At 43.0% G+C, this 26,387-nt stretch overlaps 1 protein-coding gene across 2 annotated transcripts in view; it reads left to right on the top strand.

Moving 5' to 3' along the window:
- The first annotated feature begins 16,348 nt into the window (after positions 1–16,348).
- Positions 16,349–26,387, top strand: part of KIZ (kizuna centrosomal protein) — a 126,773-nt gene continuing 116,734 nt past the window's right edge. For both annotated transcript variants that reach the window (XM_075862978.1, XM_075862979.1), the window contains exons 1-3: positions 16,349–16,550; positions 17,983–18,045; positions 20,703–20,865. In XM_075862978.1, coding sequence (XP_075719093.1) covers positions 16,471–16,550; positions 17,983–18,045; positions 20,703–20,865 — 306 coding nt within the window. In that variant the 5' untranslated portion in view covers positions 16,349–16,470. The remainder of the gene's footprint in view (positions 16,551–17,982; positions 18,046–20,702; positions 20,866–26,387) is intronic.

Consider the following 26,387-nt stretch of genomic DNA (forward strand, 5'->3'; position numbering starts at 1 on the left):
GACGCATGAAAACTGTCACTAATGAAGAAACATCAGTGGCTGTCCTAGCTTCATTCAGCAAGAGCCCACAGCGTAGCACTCGCCGCATGTCACTGGAGAGTGGCATCAGTCGAACATCCCTTCGGCGGATATTAGCTACTCACAAATGGCACCCTTACAAACTCCAGCTGCTGCAGCATCTCAACGAGGATGACCCAGATCGGCGCACTGAATTTGCAGAATGGGCAAAACAAAAATTGGCACAGGACCCTCAGTTTACACAGAACATTTTGTTCAGTGATGAGGCAAACTTTTATGTAAATGGTAAAGTTAACAAACAAAACCACCGCTATTGGTCTGACACTAACCCACATTGGATAGATCCCTCCAAGACTGTTGGAACACAAAAATTGATGGTATGGTGTGGTATATGGGGTACAAAGATAGTGGGGGCATTCTTCATCAATGGAAACCTCAAGGCCACGGGATATCTGAAATTGCTACATGATGATGTGTTTCCCTCTTTATGCACTGAAGCTGGCACGTTCCCTGAGTTTTTCCAGCAAGATGGTGCACCACCACATTATGGGTGTCAGGTCCGAGCATTCTTAGATGAACAGTTTCCTGGAAAGTGGATTGGTCGTCGTGGGCCAGTTGAATGGCCCCCTAGGTCTCCCGATCTGACCCCCTTAGACTTTTATCTTTGGGGTCATCTGAAGGCAATTGTCTATGCTGTGAAGATACGAGATGTGCAGCAACTGAAACTACGGATACTGGAAGCCTGTGCTAGCATTTCTTCTGCGGTGTTGCTATCAGTGTGTGAAGAGTGGGAGAAGAGGGTTGCATTGACAATCCAACACAATGGGCAGCACTTTGAACACATTTTATAAGTGGTCAGAAACTTGTAAATAACTCATGAAAGAATAAAGTAACGTTAAAACCAAGCACACCATTGTTTTTCTTGTGAAATTCTTGATAAGTTTGATGTGTCACATGACCCTCTTCCCATTGAAAAAACTAAAGTTGGATACAAAATGGCCGACTTCAAAATGGCCGCTATGGTCAACACCCAGCTTGAAAAATTTCCCCCCTCCCATATACTAATGTGCCACAAACAGGAAGTTAATATCACCAACCATTCCCATTTTATTTAGGTGTATCCATATAAATGGCCCACCCTGTACATTACTGACCTTTCATCAGAGAAAGATATTGGCATGTTGGAAGATGAACGAGAAGTAACCCAAACCCTCAAATCCACTTAGCCACCAGAGGTGCAGAACATACTAGTCACCCAGGCAACTCATGAACCCACCAGCATCAGAGAGGAAATTCAGCCAGGGGAGCCATATTCTATAGTATTTACTCATGTTCCTTTGTGACAAATAGCTCAATTCTTCTAATCCGGACATCTGTGCAACTTTTTTTAACCAGTGAGCAATATATAGGGGATCCTCTTTCCGCCAATACAATGGGATCATAGCTTTCGCAGCTAAAACCAAATGTGACCATAAAACCCCTCTGGAAACAGATGATGAGGAGTCTGACAGTAAATTAAAAAACAGTAAGGAGGTAGATAATGGAGGAGCTGTCGGACAAATAATTTTCAAAATCCTTTCCACTTCTCTCCAATAAGGCTTTATTAATTCACAATCCCACCAAATATATGTGTATGAGCCAATCTGTTTATGACATCTCCAGCATAACGGAGATATAGAACATTCTATTTTGTGGAGTAACTCCGGGGTTTTTTTACCACCTGCTCACTAATTTAAAAGAGGTTTCTTGCAAGTTAATGCATCTAGAAGGGCCCCAGCTAAACCTATACATTTGTTGTATATCAGTGGTTGTAAAGTTAACATTTAATTCTTTCTCCTAGGATTTAATATATGATAGTGGAATCTCCGTATTCATAGATACAAGTTTTTTATATATCAATGAAATGGATTTGGGAATCGGTGTGGATGAAGACAACAGAGACTCAGACCACGTCAAAGGCCTAACAATAGAACCCTGCTTAATTAGGAAAGTGTAATTTGATAACAATTGCATATAATTCAGGTAGTTTCAGACTGCCAGTGTCGCTTTTGTAAGCAAATTAGTACGAGCTACCCCCGGGCAGGACTTAACAGAACGTAGCAAAATTTGAGTTAAAGACCTCCCACACATGTCTTCTTCAGCAGAGACATAAAGTTTTGAACGTGAGACACCATACCAATCCATGAGTCTACTCAACTGTATAGCCTGATAAAATGTTTTAGTGTCTATGAAATTAAGACCTCCTAGCAATTTCGGCCTAATCAGAGTACTGTGTGCCAATCTATGCCCTCCCTTGTTCCAAACAAAACTCAAAAGTTTGCCATTAAATTTGCGGAAAAAATGTTGTGGGAGAAAAATAGTCATGGTCTGTAATAAATAAGTCAATTTGGGAATGATCAACATTTTCAGAAGATTACACCTACCCATCTAGGAAATATATGGAATATTCCAGTTTTTCATCATACTTTCAATATGTGACATTAGAGGCTTATAATTAAGGAGAAACCAAGAGTCCGGGGAAGAGGATATCTGCAAACCGAAATATTTTATAGATCGCGATGACCACGTGAAATGATACGAAGACTGGGCCGCCGCTACCACCTCCCCAGATCATGATATATTAAGCGCCACAGATTTATTAGGATTAATCTTAAAATTGGAGATTTCTTCAAAACTTGCAAAAATATTGGCCAAGGCTAAAAAGGAGTCATTCGGATTTGAAGTTAGGACCAAGATCTGCCGCAAACAAAGATATTGTAAACGGTTTGACCCGTACTAAAATCCCTGGAATGCCAGGATTAGCTGTAATCTGAGCTGCCAAGGGCTCGATGCTAAAGACATATAAAAGGAGGGAGAGGGGATAGTCCTTGCGAGTGCCATTCCGCATAAAGAGAACACCAGAATGTATGCGCGGTAATCTTACAGAGGAGGAATAGAGGCCTCTCAGTGCCTGATCAAAGGGGCCTATGAGACCAAAATGATGCAGTGTCCAGAAATTGAAAGACCAATCAAGAAGGCCAAAAGCCTTTTTCGGCATCAAGGCTGAGAAGAATGGCCTTCACAGACTTCCCCTATTAGCGGCATCCACAAGATCAATCACGTGTTTCTAGTGTTATTATTTGATTGGCCAAAGTGGACAAAGCCCACCTGATCCTTATGGATCAGTTGAGGAAGCCAGCAATTAACACGATTTGCAAGTATTTTAGTGAAGAACTGTAAATCAGAATTTAGAAGACTGATTGGCCGGTAACTCAAGCACTCCAGGGGATCCTTACCAGACTTGAGTATTACCGTGATCAAACATTGTATCAGAGACCGACTCTCCGGCCATAAATGCATTAAATAGTTTAGTCATATGCTGATACAGTATATCTCCATTTTTTATAACATGTATAAAACCGGAAGCTCCTTCACAGGGTCGGCCCTAGGATAGATGGCACCCTGTGCGAAATAATCTTTCGGCGCCTCACCCCATCATTAAAAAAAAAATGCCCCATAAAAAAATTATAATACCCCTCTAGTACCCCCATACAGCATAATAATATTTAATAATATAGTATATTACAACCCCTTCAAGGACACAGTATTTTGTCCTCTAATTGTGCCCACAGTATTATGCCACCTGTAGTACCCCTACACAGTATAATGTCCGCTTAGTGGCCCCCACACAGTATAGTGCCCGCTGTAGATTTTGCCCTATAGCCTCCCCCTTGTAGACAGTGCCATAATCCCCCACCTCCTTTTCGTAGATCGTGCCAAACAGCCCCCCCACCTCCCCCTTGTAGACAGTGACATACAGTCCCCCACCTCGCCCTTGTAGACAGTGGCATCCAGTCCCCCACCTCCCCCTTGTAGACAGTGCCATACAGTCTCCCACCTCCCCCTTGTAGACAGTGCCCCCAAACAAAAACAAAAATTGTACTCACCTAGGCCCCGTTCCCATGACGAACTGAGCTGCTCCATGACGGGATCCTGTAGCCTAGTACAAAGTTTCCCAACCTTTTCGGACTCGAGGCAGCACTGGAAAAATACAATTTCCTCAGGGCCCCCCTACCAAAAATTGTTTCAAGAAAGACAGAAAACGGCTAAGAACAAGCACTACACTCGTAGGGTATGTTCACACACGTTTTTTGTAAGGCAAAAAAAAATCTGCCTCAAAATTCCTTCAGCAACTGACAGCGTTGTTTGACCTTTTTTTTGTGTTTTTTCTTGTAGGTAGCACCAGACAGACCCCTTGTAGATAGCACCACACAGCCCCCTTGTAGAAAGCGCCACACAGCCCCCTGTAAAGAGCGCCACACAGCCCCGTGTAGAGTGCACCACACAGCCCCCTGTAGGGAGTGCCACACAGCTCCCTGTAGGGAGTCCCACACAGCCACCTGGTAGGAAGTGCCGCACAGCCCCCTGCTATGGAGTGCCGCACAGCGCCCTCGTATGGGGGTGCCGCACAGACCCATGGTAGGGAGTGCCGCACAGACCCCTGGTAGTGAGTGCCACACAGCCCACAGCTCCCTGGTAGGGAGTGCCACACAGCCCCCTGGTTGGTAGTGCCCCACAGCCCCCTGGTTGGTAGTGCCACACAGCCCACAGTCCCAATTTGTAGTGCCACACAGCCCACAGCCCCCTGGTTGGTAATGCCACACAGCCCACAGCCCCCTGGTTGGTAGTGCCACACAGCCCACAGCCCCCTTGTAGGTAGTGCAAGGACTACGAAATGACCCTTGCTGGCAGGCAATAGACATTCAAAAAAGCACAACTGTGCAGGAGCACACAAGATATCCAGCTTTCCCAGCTACCAAATATATGTGTGGAAATAAACTAAGTTATAACTTTTATTTAGTCTAGCTAAAGGATTAATCCTTTTAGCTAGATTAAATAAAAGTTATATCTTAGTTTATTTCCAAAGATTTATTTGATAGCCGGGAAAGCTGGGTATTTTGTGTGCTCCTGCACAGTTGTCCTTTTTTGTAGGTAGTGCCACACAGCCTACAGCCTCCTTGTAGATAGCAACCTCCTCCTTCCAGTAAAGATAGCGCCACTGTAGCTCCCTGAAGGAGCGGAATCCCCATGTAGTCAGGGATTCCGCTCCTGGAGCGCTGCTTGATGTCTCTGTCCATATATGGACAGTGATATCAGGGGAAACTCCTGAAGCGGAATCCCCGTCCACAGCTTTGCCGACGCTGTGACCGTCGATTCACCTCCAGGAGAAGCTCCTGTCGTCTGTGTCCATGACGTCATTGGCTTCTCCTGGAGTGGAATCCCCGGTCATAGCGTCTGCAACGCTGTGACCGGGGATTCCGCTTCAGGAGTGTCCCCTGATGTCACTGTCCATATATGGACAGAGACATCAAGCAGCCACCCAGGAGAAGAATCCCCAGCCATGGGGATTCCGCTCCTTCAGGGAGCTACAGTGGCGCTAGTAGATAGCAGAGCAAGGAGATACCTCCCTGCTTTGCTATAGTGCCGTCGCTACCACTATAGCAGCCGCAGCAGCTGCTAGCGGCGCCACCGCCCTTATGCCCGGTGTCGCCGCTAGCAGCCGCTATGGCTGCTACAGCAGTAGTGACGGCCACTAAGTGAAGAAGCGCCCGGACGGAAAGGCGACTGCCGAAGGCCAGCCCTGGGTGCAGTTAGTGAGTGGCAGCTGACTCGCTGGTAGTTGCAACGGCGCAGGGATACACACACCTACTGGCGCCCCTCTTGCAGTGTGGCGGCTGGCGCCCTGTGCGACCGCACTGGTCGAACTTATCTAAGGCCGGCCATGCTCCTTCACCCCTTCCTCCAACTCTCCACAGTGATTTAATTTAAATAGCTTAAGGCATCAGACAGCAAGGTGGATAGGGTGCAGGAGGTGATATATGCATCTAAGGAATGATTCCTAGCCTCGTCTATGGGAAGGGTCGAGGGGAGAGAGAATATAGTGCTGAATAGTAGTCATGGAAAAGGTGGGCTATTTTGGAGAGATCATAGTGAGGAATCGCATAAGGAGTGGACGCAGCAGCATGGTCTCTTAACTGTCTTGCTAATATAATTAAAGCTAGGGCTTTTAATCGAGATCGCAAGTCTATGACCAGTTTAATTCTGGCCTTAGTGGGCCGTTGGGTTAATGCCTGTTCCGCCTTATGAAGGGGTCTCTTTTAAACTTAATGTAGCACACATTAGAGTTTTCTTTAAGCCTAGAAGCAACCGCTATACATTCTGCTCGGAAAACATCCTTACGAGCTTCTCCGAGGATCGAGTCCGAGAGAGCTTTAGGCGCGTTCTCCTCAAAATAGCGCAAAAGAGTGTGTCGCAGTTTATCACGTGTGAGAGAGTTAGTCAGGGGGGACTCATTAAGACACCAGTGGTTAGGGTGCATCGTAGGGGAGGAAAAGTTCACACTGAGTCTTTTGACGATTTTTTTGATGCGGAAACCGCGACGGAAAACGTGCTAAAAAACTGCCGAAAATGCCTCCCATTGATTTCAATGGGAGGCGGCGGCGCTTTTTTCCCGCGAGCGGAAAAAACGACTCGCGGGAAAAGAAGGAACATGCCCTATATTCGGGCGTTTACGCCTCTGACCTCCCATTGACATCAATTGGAGGCAGAGAAAGCGTATTTCACTGCGTTTTTTGCCCGCGGCGCTCAATGGCCGTTGGCGAGAAATGCAGAGAAAATCGGCGTGCAGGCAGAGGAAAATCTGCCTCAAACTTCCAAACGTAATTTTGAGGCAGAAATTCTGCCTTCAAAATACTCCGTGTGAACATAGTCTAATAGTGCATGGTCGCACCAAGTGATGGATCCTAAGTGGCAGAAACTAAAGACAATTCCCAATAAAGTAGTCAAAACCTGTGTGGCTATGGTGAGGATGGGAATAAAATGCGTAATGGCAAGTTGAAGGATTATCCACTCACCAAAGTCATATAAGGAATGAGTGCGTATATGTTTGCGGAAACCCGACGGGAATATATAAGCTTTTCATAAAATAATCCCCGCTCTCTACTACGCATAACAAGAACACAGGTCTCAATTTTTTTCTAGCGGGTCACCTGCCATTAGTTGCTATGTGGGATCTGTAAACGGTGCAAAGCAACTGTGCACAAACATTTTTATTGCAGGTGTAAGAGCAGATAGGGGCAGGACTTGGGAGACAAAAACAAGTGACAGTTAATTTGTGTGAATTTGGTATAACAAATATTCTGTGATATGGATGCATTATTATATAGATAGGTCCATGACATCTATGTTATATTAGTCCAGTTCACCTAGAATCCTCCCTGACAGTACTGGTGAATTGGGTTGATTATTTTTTATTTATTTTACATAATTTTTATTCATTTATTTATTATTTATGTGCGTGACTGAAGTAGCCCTATCCTAAATGACAATCGAACAATATTGATTGCTTCAGTTTTGGAATATATTAGCGAATATCAATTCCTTAAATATGGTAAAGTATTTTACCATTATTAGTATTATATACTGTAAAGCACCATTAATTCCTGGGCGATGTACATATAAAAGTAATGTTTAAGTACATAACATGAGACAATAAAAACCACAAGTACAATCTTGATGAATGACAGACTGCCTGCGAAGGCTTACAATCTACATGGTTTCATGTATCAAAATATTGATCCACTGACGAAGTTGGGTTACTGTCTTTGCTTTCTAAGAGAAAGCAATTCTTTTGTGTTTAATGGATGCCAATATAAATTCATTCCTTCATCCCCTGCTGTTTTAAGCCTCATAAATGGATTCTGAGCACTTCTTATTACAATAAACTAAAATCCTAGTAGCCTTATATTTTAGGATTACTTGGACAAAATGCTCGAGTTCTACAACCAAGAGTCTGAGGCATATTCTGTAGGGCACAGAACTGATTTTACAACCTAGAACCTCATAACTTCCCTGCTCAGCAATAGATTTATCTATTAAAGAAGCATTTTGGGCACTCTGACCTCTCAAACATCCGTTCGTTCCAGAGATCCACATCCAGGGCAGTCCTTAAGATTCAGCAATAAGTACTACAGCACCAGATTTAGGAACGTTTCTTCAATCAAATACTGTTTGATTATGGCGAAGCGCTGTATCCGCCAAACAATGGCCTTTCTCATGCCATTGCAGTCCCTACTGATTGTATCTGTTGTCTTTCAATGGAAACGGGAACAGGCCTCAAGAAAGCGCTACTCACTCAAGGTATCATTTGCAATGGTAAGTGGAGTATCGTGAATACTGGCAAAACTCAGATTATTGCCCTAAGATAATTAACCCCTTAAAGACCAATTTTAATTTTTCATTTTGGCATTTCAGAAATAAAATATTTTTTTATTTTTGCATAAACACAGCAGCGTTTCATTTTTATCAATTTAAATGGAAGTGACCAGCAAAAAATACTCCAGTCTACTTTGTTCATTGTAGTAGATGTTGTGACAATTATGGGGATACCAAATATGTGGGAGTTATATTACAGTATATGTGTTTTATACAATCAAATATATTTAATATTTTAAATGTGTTTTGTGTTTTCTTTTTCTATTTTTTTTTTTTTTTTACAATACTCACATTTTTTTTAACTTATTTTTTGCCCATTGAGAATTTTTTTTAACATATTTTTTTAAATGATAATATACTGCTTACTGCTTATGTATGCCGGTATATTGTGAAAGATGAACAGTGCCCACTCTCCACTCTGGCTAATAGGGACAGAGCCAAGAAGTGGGGTGGGTGGAGTAGGCAGTTGGATCAGAAGTAGTTGGACAGTGACACAAATTTTCAGCCGACAACCATCATCTTTCATTAACCAAGTAATATGTATATTTGGCTCTGCTGAATAGTCAGGTCCAGAAGTGTTTGGACAGTGACACAATTTTCATCACTCATCCTCTGTACACCACCACAATGGATTTGAAACAGAGCAATAAAGGTGTTATTGAAGCGTAGACATTCAACTTTAATTCAAGGATTTAACAATAGTAATGCATTAACCGTTTAGGAGTTACAGACATTTTTTACATAGTCAGTCCATTTTCACAGGCTCAAAAGTAATTGGACAAATTAACAAAATTATAAATATAAGGATCATTTTTAACCCCTTCCTGATATTTGACGTATGGCTACGTCATAGCCGGGTAGAGGAAGTATGGAGCGGGCTCACGGGCTGAGCCTGCTCGATACAATGCGGGTGTCGGCTGCATGTTACAGCCAACACTTCACAGTAACAAGTGGGATCGCGCTCGTGCGCGAACCCGCTCATTTAACCCATTAAATAGAAGCCTTGATAGAAGCCAGTCAGGCAGACAATATACTGCAATACAATCGCTTGTTCAAGTCTCCTAGGGGGACTAATAAAAAAAGTAAAAATCAGTTAAATAAAGTTTTTTTTATGTGCAAAAAAAAAATGTTACAAAAAACCTTTCCCATTTTACCCCTAAAGCATTGTAAAAAAATAAATAAATAAACATTCAAAATTAAATTAACCCGCACGGTGTGCGGCGGAAAAACCCCAAAACTAAAACCCCAGAATCACTATTTTTTTGTCACCTCATCTACCACAAAAAATGGAATAAAAAGTAATCAAAACCTCACATATACCCCAAAATGGTAGCATTAAAAACTACAGCTTATCCTTCAAAAAATAAGCCCTCATGCCGCTTATTCGCCAGAAAAAATAAAAAGCTTTGCTCTCAGAATTTGGTGAAACAAAATAAATTTTATATTTCACTGTTAGTTTTTTTCCTTGTAAAAGTAGTAAAATCCAGAAAAAACAATAAATTTGGTATCGCCGTAAAAGTATTGACCCACAGAATAAAGTTAACATGTCGTTTAAATTTCATAGTGAATTCTGTAAAAACGAAGCGCAGAAATACTATGGAGGAATTGCAGTTTTTTTCATTTTCTACCCCACAAATTGTTCCTGTTTCTTAGTACATTATATGGTACAATAAATGGTTCTACGAAAAACTACAACTCGTCTCGCAAAAATCAAGGCCTCGTAGGACTATATCAACGGAAAACAGTTATGGCTTTTGGGAGGTGGGGAGGAAAAAATGAAATTAAAAATATGAAAAATATAGTCTGGAACCCGTGTGCATCATCAAAAAAAGAGTTTCCTGCCTTGAGATGCTTTGTCTTTGCTACAACCACATTCATTTACAGCTTTGTTGGTCTTTCTTCCTTCAGTTTTATCTTCAGTAAGTGAAAAGTATGCTCAATTGGGTTGATGTCAGATGACTGACTCAGCCATTGAAGAATATCTAACTTCTTCGCCTAATCTCTTGGCCTGCTTTCGTGGTATGTTTTGGGCAGGGGCGTAGCTAAAGGCTCATGGGCTCTGGTGCAAGAATTCAGCTTGGGTCCCCCTGCTGCGCCTATGACCAGCCGCCTTGCCCAACAGCCCCTCCCCAGTATACTTCCCCCATAACCGCCCCCACACAGTATAATTCCCCCCGTAGCTGCCCCATACAGTATAATGCTCCCCGTAGCTGCCCCCATACAGTATAATGCTTCCTGTAACTGTCCCCATACAGTATAATACTCCCCTTAACAGCCCCCCCAGTATACTTCGCCCATAACCGCCCCCACACAGTATAATTCCCCCCGTAGCTGCCCCATACAGTATAATGCTGCCCCCATACAGTATAATGCTTCCTGTAACTGTCCCCATACAGTATAATACTCCCCTTAACTGCCCCTATACAGTATAATGCTCCCTGTAGCTGCCCCCCCACAGTATAATGCTCCCATAGCTACCTCCTCCCCACACAGTATAATGCCTCCATACAGTATAATGCTCCCCATAGCAGACCCCATACAGTATAATGCTACTCATAAATTCCCCCATACAGTATAATGCCTCCATAGCAGCCCCATACAGTATAATGCCCCCATAGCAGCCCAATACAGTATAATGCCCCCATAGCAGCCCCATACAGTATAATGCCCCTCATATCTGCCCCCACACAGTATAATGCCCCCATAAAGTATGATGCCCCCATAGCGGCCCCATACAGTATAATGCCTCCATAGCTGCCCCATACAGTATAATGCCCCCATAAATGCCCTCATACAGTATAATGCCCCCATAGCAGCCCCATATAGTATAATGCTCCTCATAGCTGCCCCCACACAGTATAATGCCCTCCTTAGCTGCCCCACACAGTATAATGCCCCCTTTAGCTGCCCCCACACAGTATAAAGCTCCCATAGCTGTCTCCCTACAGTGTAATGCCCCATACCGTATAATGTCCCTCATCGCTGCCACCATATCAGCCCCCCATACAGTATAATGCCCCTCATAGCTGCCACCATATCAGCCCCCCATACAGTAATGCCCCTCATAGCTGCCACCATATCAGCCCCCCTCCTTATGTAGTATAATTCCTCCATATGTGCATAATAGAAAAATAATAAAGTTACTTACCTATCCCCGTTCCCACGACGGGTGGAGGAGGTGATCCTTCTACTCCTTTGCCCTGTGTTATGAGTGAATCGGCACAGACAGGCGCGATGGCGTAACTAAATCGCGCCTGTCTGCGCCAAGCCGCTAATAGCTCACGGCAGTGAATGCTGGTGGAAGGAGCCTTCAGCTCCTTGCTCCAGGATTAAAATCAACTGGATCTGCGTCCTGAGGACGCAAATACAGTTGGAAGCAGGACCTCAGTGAGTGGTTCGCGATCCCCCGGAGGTCTTCACACGACCCCCCAGGGGAAGTGCGACCCACAGTTTGTAATGTATTGTGTCGTGCAGTTTGTGTTTGCGGTGGAGAGAGGAGCCTGTAATTTAAAGCCCCTCTCTCCACCGCAAACACAGACAGTACAATACAACAGACAATACAATACAACACACATACATTACGGGCGCCCTCTGCAGCTCACCTGCAGTCTTCCATGCTCTTCCGCATCGGCTCTTCCACAGTGGCTGAAACGCCCCCTCACGTGACGTCACGGTCACATGGTACACTGAGTGTACCATGTGACTGTGACGTCTAAACAAACCATGCCCGTAACTAGGAAGTGCCGGCATCACGGCACATACAAACTTTGTATTAGCGCACTGCGTGGCAACGGGGACCCTGCGGGCCCCCCGGGCTTATGGGCCTGGCCGCTACTGCGACCGCTGTGACCATTATAGCTACGCCACTGGTTTTGGGTCATTATCTGTCTGTACTGTAAAGCGCCGTCCTATCAGTTTTGCAGCATTTGACTAAATCTGAGCAGAAAATCTCACTCTATACACTTCAGAATTCATGCTACTACTTCTATTCGCAGTCATGTCAATAAACACCAGTGACCCAGTTCCAGTGGCAGCCATACATGCTCATGCCATAAAACTGCTTCCACCATATGTGGTATGTATTGGTCACCGCTGACCACCGTTGTATACTTACCGGTTCCTGGTGTCTTTTAGCTCCTGGCCAGAAGCCACTTTATCGTTTGTTTGGATTTACTGTTATTGACCCTGCCTGAACTCTGAACTTCCCTGTCTGCCGCCTGCCCTGACCTCTGGCTCTGCTAACCATGAGTGAATGTCTGCCGCCTGCCGTAACCTACGCTATACTGGACCTTGCATACTCTCTGATGTTGTTGCACCTAGGCTGTTCATATCGGCCGTTGCTATGGGAGACTACTCTTAGGGTGGTGACCTGGAGATACTAACAGCCAAGTCCGTAGCTCTGTACGGAGGTTAAAGAGTAAACACTTTGCTATTCCTTAGACTGTGCTCCCTCGTTTAGCCCTACTTCAGAACCCTTCACAACATGGGTGGACCACACCATCCTCTACTGGCCCCGTGAGAGTCACTACTTCTACAGGCCCCATGACATGGAATTCTTTAGATCATGAGAACTGTATTTCCTACACCATACTGTTCTCTTTCCATCATTCTGGTACAAGTTCATCTTGGTTTAATCTGTCCAAAGAATCTAGTTCCAGAACTGGGCATCTTTTTAAAAATGATTTCTAGTAAAGTCTGATCTGGCCTTTCTGTTTTTGAGTGTTACCAGTGGTTTACAGCTTGAGGCCCCATGCACACGACCATGCCCGCAATCACAGCCCGCGATTGCGGGCACGGCCGGCCGCTGACTGACAGCCGCATTTTCGGGCCGTGCTCCCATACAAAGTATGGGAGCACGGCCCGCAAAATGCGAAAGAACGGACATGTTCCATAATTCCCGGAACATTTCCATGGCACTGACACCCTTCCGTAGTGCTACGGAAAGGTGTCAGTGTTCAATGAAAATGAATAGCTCCGTTTTTGCGGACCGCAATTGCGGTCCGCAAAAACGGAGGTTTTTTGCTGTCGTGTGCATGGGGCCTGAGATAAACCCTCTGTATTTACATTAATGAAGGCGTCTCTAGATCGTAGATATGTTGATATGTCTACTTCCACGAGAATGTCCTTAAAGAGGCTCTGTCACCACATTATAAGTGCCTTATCTCCTACATAAGGAGATCAGAGCTATAATGTAGGTGACAGCAGTGCTTTGTATTTAAAAAAAACGATCTATTTTCACCACTTTATTAGCGATTTTAGATTTATGCTAATGACCAATCAGCGTCATGCACTCCTCTCCATTCATTTAGGCAGTGCATAGGGATCCTTTTGGATCGCTATGTGCTGTCTTATACGAACACATTAACAATACTGAAGTGTTTAGACAGTGAATAGACATTCCACGTTACTGTTTTTGTGGTAGTTACAGCAGAGCAAAGCGTAATGCCATGAGATTACGCTGTAAATGACAGGTTACAGCGAGATTACACTTTGCTCTGCTGTAACTACCACAGACAGAGTAACGAAGTGCACAGATTGTGAATAGACATCCCGTCGTTGATGGGGTGTGGACTGTTAGAAAACGACATGCCCCTCAACAGCCGGCGACTCTTTGGATGAGTCCTTAACACTTCAGCTGTGTCTGTGCGTGCTCCATTCCTGGATAGCCTCTCACACACAGCAACAGCTGTGACATGTTTATAGCTTATAGGATAGTCTCTTCTATCTAGCTGACGGTTTGCACATTCATGTCCCTGGTGACTGTATTATAATTACTTAATTTTCTTTACATCCTGAGGAACCCCTTGAATTAAAGTTGAATGTCTACACTTCAATCAAGTCTTCATTGCTTTGTTTTAAATCCATTGTGGTGGTGTACAGAGGCTGAATTGTGTCGCTAAGGGTATGTTCACACGGCCTATTTTCAGCCGTTTTTCAGACCGTAAATGCCCCGAAGAACAGCTAAAAGTACGAGGCTGATCACCTCCAAACATCTGCCCATTGATTTCAATGGGAAAAACGGCATTTCGTTCCGTGGGAACGCTCCGTGGGAACAGAATGACGTTTTTCCCAATGAAATAAATGGGCAGATATTTGGAAGGGATCAGCCCCCGTATTTTCAGCCATTTTTCGGGGTGTTAACGGCCCTAAAAACGGCTGAAAATAGGCTGTGTGAACATACCCTAAGTATCACGCCCCCTGCCCTTTCCAAGAAAAGAATAGCCCCATTGACAGTACGATGGTAATTCACATATTGGGAGCTAAATATAACGGCACCGATATCTAAAAAAGGAGGAGGCTAGAAAAGGTCGTTTAAAGTGACAAAAGGTCTGTGCAGAAGTGCCTATTACATGGTGCACTCAGCCGGGCTAGTGAAAGGCTATGTAAAGCTTTAAAGTGACTTTTTTTTTTTTTTAACAAAAATGTCAGTCAGTATGATTGGAGCAAATTTAAAATTAGATTTTATTGAATATTCTTTTTACTTTTTGAGCTACAGCTGCTCTGTGTTTTCTATACAGAGCAGCTGTATCTTTCGCTAAGACCTGAATCCGTCAGTCCACCCATCTCTGACACGCAGGATCCACCTGTAATCTATCACATCTAGTCATGTACTTAGATGTGATCGGCAACAGATCGATCTGCAGGACCCGCTGACACTGAACCCGTCAGTGCCGCTGACCTGACATATACAGGTTTTAGCGCTACATACAGCTGCTCTGTAAAAATAATTTTTAATAAAAACTCATTTGAAAGTTGCACCAATCACACTGACTGACATTTTTATTTAAAAAAAGACAAAACACTTTCAAAGGTTTACATAGCCTTTAAGTTTTTTGAATACACTTATCTGGCAGGATTAAAGAAGAAAAATACATATGTCAGGGATCATTACCATGTATATTGTTTGAAAAATATTATCCTTACATATATATATATATATATATATATATATATATATATATTCAGTATATTACACAAAGAGATTGGATTCATGGAGCACAAAGAGCCTGCATAACACGCCTATGGAAGACACTGCCCCCTGGAATGCAAAGAGGAGTGTGCAGAAGAATGTACAGGAGAACTTACAGCTAAGGAGCCAATGGGACTTAAGCAAGTCCCACATCTCTAGGGAGGGGCATGTGTCTTTTCTCTGTGTTCTTCTTTGTTCTGAATAAAGGGCAGTTCTCTTCTTGTCTGATCAAGGGAAAGCTGTGTACCAAACATCTCTGGCTGGTTTACTTCTTTCCAGGCATGCCTTCAGCTTTCAATTTACAGATGTGGTTATTCGGTGTGAAATAACAGGGGAAAGGAAGATACCCTGAAATACGGACCTGACACATATACCTCGACAGCATGGAAAAAACTAAAATATAGTGTTTCTGTGAGGCTGATCAGTGTTGGATTATAGGGAGGTCACATGAGGCACATGCCCTGGGGCCTCCACCAACTTGTGGACCTAGGGGTCCTCCCAAGCTGTTTAGTGATACTATGCAGCAGGAACGAGGTGGAGGAGATTTGGCTGCGCATGCGTTTCTATCTCTCCTTTGAAGAACAAAAATGTGAAAATGCCACCCAACATGGCCGCTGTACTCTGCTGTCTCCGTCGGCCTCAAAAACATTGACTGGACCGCCGCTCCATTCAAAATCCTCCTCACTGCAACCCCTTCTAGCCATTATTAATAAATCTGTCCTTTTATGTTTCCTGTGGAAGTAACATCACTGGTGTCTAGTCAACAAGAGACTCATGGGAACCTTCCTTTTTGTCTGTCTCCGTAACCCATACCCACTACTTTTGCGAAAGAAGCATGGCAGAGATTGCACCCACTCCCAGCCCTGGTATCTGAGAGGGGCTCAAAAGCGCCTTTGCCACATACCAGTACAACAATGCTATAAATAAATGTCACAATTTTGAGTTACAATTTTTATCTTGTCCCTTATTAAACCCTAAATTAGTATTTTTTAATCTCTCACCCATCACAAAAATAACTAAATCACATAAGAGAAACTTTCACCAGCGCCATATTACACAGCAGAAGACGGCATCATGTGACTAGCTGGGTCGCATCACGTGACGATTCTTAGCTTCCTTGGTTACTATGGTTTCCGGCGGCCATGACACGCTGCGTTGCATTCTGGTCTGGGGACTGCACAGGGTTCTGGCGTGTAGCGACGTTTGGTGTAGCCGGTGAGCAGTAAATCATGGAGGACGGACCAGGGATTCATGCAGGAGCCGACTTTGACAAGCGGGTTATGAAGCTGCGGAACAGCCTGAGAGACTGGTAAATGTGGGGAGGAGCTAACTGCCCGGGAGACTTGATTTACACGGTGACGTGAGAGTGCAGGACAGGCCGTATACACAGGGCTCCCCACCGGCCACTCATCACCATGACAGCCGCTGCCATACACTGTCCTCCTATAGTATCGCTACAGCAACCAGGCAGGTCACTGCAAAACGAGCTGGAATCTGGTTGATAGGAGCAACATCATAGTTTTATTTGTTATAAGTTTCATGTTTAAAAATAGTTGTCATTCATAACTACAGACATTCAGAATTACTGTGTTTAGCAAGGGTCTCTAAACAGTAGAACAATATCCCAAACTTCTGATAGGGGGCAGTAGAACAGCCTCTCTAAGCTGACTGGTGTAGAGGGATCATGTGACCTACTCCAAAGGTCCTGTAAACTCAAAGTGCGATGGAGCCCAAAGCATATTAGGCTCTATTCACACTTGCGTCGTAGTTTCCGTCTATATGGAAGCCACGACGCATAGCCTGAAGCGTCGCACGTCCGATACCAGCAGCGTCCGACTGACCCTATTGACTTTTAATGGTGAAGAGAAAAATCGGCTGCATGCAGCACTATTCTTCCCATATTTTTCGCAACGCAAATGTGAACATAGCCTAAGACTTTGTTTTTTTTGGCTCATTATGCTGTCCGCTGTCCCCCAGATCTCCACATAATATGTACACTCAGCCGACTGCATATTTATTACAACTGGAAAACGGCATCAACCTCATATTTTTTTTCCCCTTCATTTGGATCAACATAGTAGGCTTATAGGTTGAAGTAGCGTCGACCTGTCATCCACCTGCTGCCTTTACTGTAGTATACTGCTGCCATTTCAATATTATACTAAATAGGACGGGTTAGGGTACAAATACATTTTCTAAGCGGCATCATTAAAGTGAACCTATTCGTGGGTATGTACTGAAATATCTAGATGAGATACTCGCACACAATGGAAATATCGTTTGAGGAAGGGGACGCTCCCTGGCCCAGGAATAAGGCAGACCCCTTAGCTTGCTGCACACACATTTACATAGTTCTGCAGCTAGTTTTTATATAAAAAAGGCAGCATGAATTGCTTATGGATTTTCTGTATAAAAGCTGGTGCCGAACTAACAGAACCTTTTTTTTTTTCCTCATTTTCATTGGTAAATCAAAATTGAGGAGTAACTTGAAGCTCCTGGGGGCCCAATGTAAAATCTGTAACCGGCCCCCACCTACTATGTTCCAATTATAATTCTGGTGTCTTCTTATGTGGCAGAGGGGCTTGCAAGTAGATTTTATGACTTATGATTACTAGAGAAGTAGGTGCCACAGGAGGAGATGTGGCATGATGAGGGTCTGGGGCATGGCACACTTTAAGTTAGACAATTAGTTTTGTACCAATAATTTATAACTAAAATTCTGTTGTCATTTTTGTTTCCAGTGAAATGAAAAGACTAGAATTGGAAAAAAGGATGTCTCAATACAGCTCATCCGATACATATTTGTAAGTATGCTGCTTAAACAGTGTATCCTTAAACATTTATAGTCTATCCATATTATACAATAAATGTCTGATGGGTGTGGGTTCCTCCTCTGGGTCACTCACCTTTTGGGAGAATGAATGGACGTTAAAGGGATTGTTCACTGACCGCCTTTGCTCTCAAACTGTCCCTAAGTCCTAGAATTGGTCACAGGAAAGGTTAAAGGGAACCTGTCACCAGCAATTCAGCTATTAAACCAGCAATACCAGGTGGTAGTGGGTGAAAAATCATTTCTATTTCACCTATAATTGTCGGCTCTGTAGCTTTAGTATTCAGCTTTTTAGTGTTCCCGCACCGTATGCTAATGAGTATAAAAGAGTCAGATCTTCATTCCTCAAGTCTTTCCGAGTTTACCCCGCCTCTCTACTTTTGATTGACATCTCCTCGCCTTCCCCAGCATACAAAATCCCGTTCTTGTGCATTGATGTCCTCTTCTGGTGTGGGCGCACAAAGGGACACTGGATTATTATGATAAAAGGCGCAAAATGTTTGCAGACCGTTATTTACAGTTGGAGGAGGAGTTTAGGAGAGGGGATAAGTGAGGGATAAGTAAAGTTCAATAGGTGAAATGCTGGTGACAGGTTCCCTTTAAGTCTGGGAAATGTTATGCAGAGTTTCCTTTTTCTCTACATGCCCAACTCTACCTTTCTCTCCTATACCATGCCGAGATTGTGGGAGGGATCCAGAGGAAGCACATGTGATGGAACCATAGGCTGTTTACTACAAGCCCCATAATACCTTGGGTGGGCCTCCTCCTGATTGGGCTTCTCCCAGCTCTGTCATCAATGTGCAGTTTCCTTTCCTTCTTGCTGCTGTTGATAGTACATGCAATAGTCCCTGAAAGTGGTGAAGCCCAGAATCCACTTGTAATCTTACAAATGGTATATCCACACATAATCCCCCCCCCCCGCTCCTGAAGCCCTTTATTGTCTACAAGACTAAATTTCCCCTCTATGTACCCCGGGCCACGGCCGTCTTCCCTAAAGCAGCACATTCTGTGTATGGGCACAGAGTATACTTAGTGTAGGCAAGACGTCAGCAAGTGGGGCGCACAGAGGGGTGGCACAGAGTCACTGCACTGGGGGGCGCTGAAGAACTATGTTAGTGGTCAGCCTCACAACAGGAGTGGGATCAGTGCACAGAAAGTTCAAAGATAGATCCAGTGGCACCGTCTATTTTATTGCGCATGCATGTCCATGTCCTCTTCAAAGTCTCACTAGACGGACGTTCATGGACCCATACTGAACAAACAGCAGGGGCACCAATCAGAGCTTGTACGATGAATAAAGGCCTTTTTACACGGGTCAATGATCGGCAAACGAGCACGCTCGTCATTGCTCTGTGTAAACGGGCCAACGGTTGATTGGCTCGTTTGTGTGGCCAATAAAATGGTCGCTAGACGGCAGCGCATCTCCCTGTGTAAAGTGGGAGATATGCTGGGGACATGATGGAAATGTATAGGGACAAACGACTGTAGTAATCCCCATACATTAGCCATCATTACTCCTTGTGAGAGGAGCAAACAAGCGCCAGTTGAAGAGCTATTTTGTTGATCGTCATTCGTTCTCATGGCCCTGTAAAAGGCCCTTAATTTGGGATGTATACATATTTTCTAAACGTTTCCAATGGGAAAAGTATTAGCTTCATTTGAGGAGCACTTTTAGGGGCACATTCCTTTGTTGGACGACCCCTTTAATGGAACGGTGACGTTATTGAAACAAATATTTACTGGAAACAAATGTATAAATTAGATTTGAATGGTAGTTTGCTTAGAATGTTGACAGATATCCAGTAATCTCTGAGCAGTGTCAAAGGGGTTTGAGAGACTGTATGTATAGACACCTTTCATTGGTGGACCGAGATCATAAACTTTACCAATGTGATTTTCTCACATGTAACTATAACATATCAGATTGTCAAAATAGATGATAGATAATCCCTCCAACCACTCACTCCTGTTCGGACGGACAATTCTCTTCCAGTCCGGTTCCCTGAGGGCTGAGTATATCTTAATCTGTACGTTATGTCTGTATACTGGAGATAATGTAGACGCCTGGATCCGATATGTTCTATGACCTGTGCTGCTTCTCATATTATTTGTCAAACAGTTGAGAATCTTCTAACAATTTATTAGTACTGTATCATGTTAAAATACTTTCTGCCAGGTGACGTTTTACAATTTCTTCAAAGCGGGTCAACTAAGAGACGTGTGACGTATAAGGGTTGCATTTTTTAGAAATATTCTGTTGTGCATTGTATAGCTAGACTAAGCACGGCTCCTATTCGAAGAAAAAAATATATTTATATACTTATGCGACATGAAGACGTACATTTTTATATTACAAAATGGAAACCATCACCTGTCATCTTGTTCTCCCCAAAGTGAAGCTCCAGATTTGAGCCATTTTATAGATTATATTAGAGAGTTGCATAAGTAGTAATTCCTTAATAGGTTATAAAATTGCTCCCTAAAATTGGGTCAATTTGATATTGGTAGGGCTGAAAACATCCGCTCATATTTAATGCTCTCAACATCCCAGCCCATAGTTATAGAAGTAGTGACCATATATAATCTTAAAAGTGGAACAAAAGCTAATGATTACGTAATCCTTATTTCAAGGTGTCATCGGCAGTATGAAATGTTAAAAAGTTCTTTGAGAGAAATCTGTGTGGAACAGAAGAAGGCCCACCTCCGAAACCAAATATTCCTACAGGAATTCGAAAGCATTGAAGCTCGCTTGCGTTTTCACTTGTCAAATTCAAGGATATCGCAACATACAAAGGTAATAAATATATATATATATATATATGATTTGCTATGCCATTGGTCATTACTGATTTCTTTAAAGTTCACAATAGAGAATTGCAGAACCAACAAATTGTGTAGAATAGATCTCAGTCGCAATGTTCTGACAGCCATCACGACAGACACTGCTTTCTTCCATTGCCTTCTATTATCTATCGTGCAATAGATATAAACTGTATATAAGGTGAAATGGCTCTCAAAGTGCAGCTTTGCTTTAAATGATCACGTTTTCAACAAATTTTGCATAAATCAATAGTACAAGCGTATATAAGAAATTTTGTAATACATCTTATTAGAGAAAAAAAATCTTATTTCTCCACTTATCAGCCCCCCCCCCCCCCCTAACTTTTCATTCCCTCTGAATTTACTGCTACATCTGTCTCCTCAAGACAGACTATCAGCTCACTGAGGATTCAGGTTACAGCTGTTCAAATAAGTATATGGAGGGGGAAGGGGGAGGGAACAGTGAGCAGAGGCAGAGAGACATGTACACAGAGATGCTGCTGCTTCTAGTAAATGTTACATCTCACCCCAGTGCTGGATTCCCAGCTACACGCTCGTTCGTCTGGTGATTGCATCGTTTTAAATAACGAAGGCAGCACATCTCCTTTTGTTCGATGCGCTGCCGACATCATTTGTAATGTATTGGGGCGAGAGTCGGAGTACTAGTTCCTTATGAAAGGAGCAAAGGAACTGACTCGTTGATCGTCGCTCGTTTGCATGGCCCACATCGGACCATGCAATATCAGCCTAAGGCCTTATTCACACGAGTGTTGAATACGTCCGCGTGACGGACGTTGAAATAACTGTCGTCACACGGACTCATGTTTTTCAATGGGGCCGTTCACACGGCCATTGTTTCAACGGGCCATGCAAAGGGTCCGTTGAAAATTAGAACCTGTCCTATTTTGTTCCGTTTTCACGGATCCCTCCATAGGCTTGAGTGTGGGAATCCGTGAAAACGTGGGTACCTCGCACGTGAAAATCGTCACGTTTTTCATGTCAGAGTTTCCCCACGCTCGTGTGAATCTAGCCTAAGAGTGCCTTATATCACAAAACATTTCACAATTCAATAAATATAAAAAAGTTGCTTCTTACAATAAAATCTGGGTTGTGAACAAACTTCTACAATGTACAATTATACCAGAAGTCAGGTCAAGGCGTCAAGCCTTTCTGAAAATGCAAATACATTATTCATTTATTTACTCATGCACTTTGTGAGTTGTCTCTCAATAGCTTCCATTGTTTCTACCAATATCGTTCCTATGTGAATTTATACTAATGCAGAATAAAGGCAATGCATCTACTAACAACTCAACCAACTGCTTGGCAATGTTAAAATGTTAGTTTCCGGAGCTGAATGCCTGTACTTGACACACGTGCATGATCATCACAGGCGTTTGAGTGTTTATTTTTGGATCTACTATAATTTTTTGTGTAATGACATGCCGATTCCTGTTTATAACAAGTATTACATAGGTCAATTATCATTATGTATCGCTAGTCTACGAGAATCGTAACAATAATTGACCAGTGTACATGCACAAAAAGATCAGTGCTAAATGATCAAATGATCATTTATTGCCAATCTTCATCGATTGTGCCACTGTAAAATGTATCATTTTTGGTGGCACGAACGGTAAATGCGACTTGCTGCCTAGCACACAACTATCGCAACATCTGTTGCTAGGCAACAAAGTTGCCCCTCCCGCACCGAGGATTGTTATAATGGGAATATCTATCGGTAAACCAACGATGGTGATTTAAAAAGTTGTACTGAGGGGCCTCAAGGCCCTTAACCCTTTTGCTGCCAGAACAAGTTTCAGACTTTTCACATGCACAAATAACACCTGAATTATAAAATTAAAAAAATCATATTACACCCACATAGCTATATATTTTAGACACCTTGCACATTGTGAATCCAACACTTTAAACTCATGGGCACCTTCATACGATTTTGCTGTGTAGAATTCAAAAAAATGCATAAAAAGTCATGTTTGCGGCAAAAATTTTGCCCAAAGTAGAGCCTTAGATGCAGAGTACCGCCTAAAAAAAAGAAGAAAAAAAAGATTCAGATGTGCAGAGTTCATGCATGCCACTTGTACCTATCTCTACATGCACATGTGTTCACATATTCACCAGAACTGAATAGACCAAAAATATCAGTGGACCAGATGTAACATCTGCGTCACAGAGTCGACAATGGTCTGATTAGGTGCAGGGGGTGCTTAGATGTACAACTCTACTTTAGTAGAAAATTTAACTTCTATAACTACTGGCTGGAGGGGATAAAGTTGGGCTGTGACTACTAGAAGAAAGTTGAGGAGGTGCTGCTGTTTGAAAGGAGGACAGGGTACTTTTGGGGAGAGGCTCTGCTGTGACTACTGGAGGAGTTAGGTAGGACCTGCTGTGAACACTTGGGAGGAGGGGAATACTGTTGTGACTACTATGAAGGGAAGCTTTGCTGTGACTATTGTTGAAAATGGCTGCAATATCTCAAGTGATCTGTAAGGTAAGGCTTATCTTTCTTGTTTACGTCTTTACAATATTCAGATTGGGTCCAGCAGGTAAGAGATGTAAAATATTGCTTTTATGCACTTATTTGCCTTTGAACCTTTATCTGAATTCTTTTATTTTCTTGTTCTTTCTTAATTCAAGTGTGCTTCAAATGCTCCTCGTCGCCCAGGTTGTCCATGTGGTGTCTTTAGAGGGCATCATTGCTGCGACTATGAGCAGCCACATAGTTCTCTCAATGATCGAGCAGGGCACTTTATGAGTTCTAGATCTGATTATCAAAGGGGATGTCCAGGATTGGAAAAACATGGCTAATTTCTTCCAAAAACTGCACCACACCTGTCCATGGGTTGTGTGCGGTTTTGCAGCTCCGCTCGATTGAAGTGAACCAAGCTGAGCTGTAATACCACACATAACTTGAGGACATGTGTGGTGCTGTGTTTACAAGAAAGCAGCCATGTTTTTATAATCCTAGACAACCCCTTAAAGGGGTTATCTAATTTGCTGACTTTTGTTTCTGGCATCATGGTGCCCATCGCTGAGCGTTCATTTGCAGCTGTTCCCAAAAAAATTTAACAAATCGTATAGCCTAGTTTGGGCCTTAACAATGCAGGTTTTTTTATTTCCACATTCCCATAGACATAACTTTTTTATATAGCTTTTGTAGATGTAGGCTTATAAGGGCTTATTTGTTGCAGTATGAGTTGTATTTTTTAATGCCACCATTTTGGGGTACATAATATATTAAAAACAAATTTAATTTAAAAAAAATTGGAAAAAAACAGCATTTCCGCCATTGCCATTCACCATGCGCTATAAATGACATGTTAAAGAGGCGCTGTCACTAGTTTAGTAATGCCCTATCTGCTATCTAATCTAATAGGTGCTGTCACACTGATAATTTCTAGTGAAAATAATGTCCCAAAAAGTTTTTTCTAAATATGCAAATGAGCCTATACTTGACAAATGGGTGTCAACACCAGCGATTCTCCTGTGATGGAGCTACCTCACAGCCCCTGATGCTCTCCTATCAGCATGAAGCTGCTTCACACAGTGTGAGCGTAAGGGGTTATTCAGACGAGCGGATAACTCGTCCGTGTGCTGTGCGTGGCAACCACGCACAGCACATGGACTCATTGATTTCAATGGGGCCATTTACACATGCAGGAGTTTTCACGCAGTGAAAGTCCGTTGCGTGAAACTCACTTCATGTCCTATATTGGTGCGTTTTCACGCACCTACGAGCCCATTGAAGTCAATGGGTGCATGAAAACCACACACACAGCACGCGGATGCACATCTGTGTGCCGTGCGTGATTTGAACATCAATTCCATTGAAAAAAAAAATAGGCTTTGCGACTGCGTGAAAAACACATGTCACTCGCAAAGCACAGATCCAATAACGCAACACACACAGACCAGATTTACGCGCGTAAATCTGTCGTGCTCGTGTGAATTCAGCCTAAAGCTGGAGGGAAGGGGGATCACTTCGAATAGCCATATCTCGGGCTGTGGACCTAGAACAGCGGTTCTGGTGGCATATGAAAGATGAGATTCTAATATTTCATACGACTCTAGATTGTGGATCTAGCTGTGAAACAACCGGAGATATCACTAGTTGAAAACACAGAATAGAAGCTGTATACTATATGATCACACTGTCTTGCTGAGCAGGGAAGGGGGAGAAGCTGTATGCTGATAGGACAGGTTCATACAGAAAACATTACACCGCCCAGAGTGAAAAGAAAGAGTCACCTCCCATTTGGCTATTAGGCAAATTAACATATTTAGGAAAATGCACATAACTGCAAATAATAAACGTTTTTGAAAACAAATTACACTGTATTCATCAGCATCATAGCGCCTATTAGATTAGTTAGGAGATAAGGAATTAATAAACTAGTGACAGAGCCGCTTTAACTTGGTTCTGCACGTTCCGATTTCGGCGCTACCAAATTTATATTATTATTTTTTTATGCCTGCCACCATAGTCTAAGATTTATGACCAAAAAAATTAGCATGCTTGATAAATCACGCTTTCCTTTTATAGTACAGGTATAGCGGATTTGAGTGTTGCGATATAGTATATCCCAATTTTTCTAAGTCATTAATTTATAAATGCCTGAAGAAGGAGCCTCTGCGCTCTGAAAGCCGCATATAGAACTTTTATGGTTAGCCAATAAAGGTATCATACCTATTATACTTTTGTCTTTTTTGACACAAAAGTATTTAACATTTCATATTGTCTCTGGCTAACACGGTACTACACCATTTTTTACTGATATAGTATATCGCAACACTCACATTTTGGTACGTTTTTCCCATTATTATGCATTATGTAAGGGGGAAAATGTTTTGTTTACACCTTAGGCACCCCGCGATAGTATACCTCTATGTAACCACTTAAGTACCTCTATTGACCGTGGAATCAAAGGGGTTAAATGGCTAGAATTGGAGCTATCTCCAAGCTCGGGGCGTTAGAGAGGGGTGATGGCTGTATAATACAGCAGGCGCTTGCAAAAGTGATGGCGCAGACACAGCTCCTGTGCCATCAGTGCAACGTACTATTACGGCGTTTTTCGGGAACTACCTACTCACCGCAATGTAATTGTACGTCACAGGGCAGGAAGAGGTTAGGTAAGTGGTCAGGGGAGTTTGGCGCTTTTAGCAGTTTTTTAAGAGTCCTTATATTCTGGGGGGGGGGGAACGGTAAATCTGTACTATATATTCACAGAGAACCCCTTTAACTAATAAAACTGTGTAATTCATGCATGGAGAAGATGAAAATATAATAATGTTACGTAAATATATTATGTTCTATTTTACTAGAGAGAGATTAGAGAGACCTATTTAGACTGATATATTTGTACTTTCCAACTTGGATTATTAGTAAGTAGAATGTCTGATAATCCGCACCGCACATTTCTCGTCTTTAATGGTCTTGGAATAGCGGTCCCGGCTCGGTTACCATGTTTGCCATGA

The sequence above is a fragment of the Rhinoderma darwinii genome, chromosome 4 (assembly GCF_050947455.1).
Source record: "Rhinoderma darwinii isolate aRhiDar2 chromosome 4, aRhiDar2.hap1, whole genome shotgun sequence".
Taxonomy (NCBI): domain Eukaryota; kingdom Metazoa; phylum Chordata; class Amphibia; order Anura; family Rhinodermatidae; genus Rhinoderma; species Rhinoderma darwinii.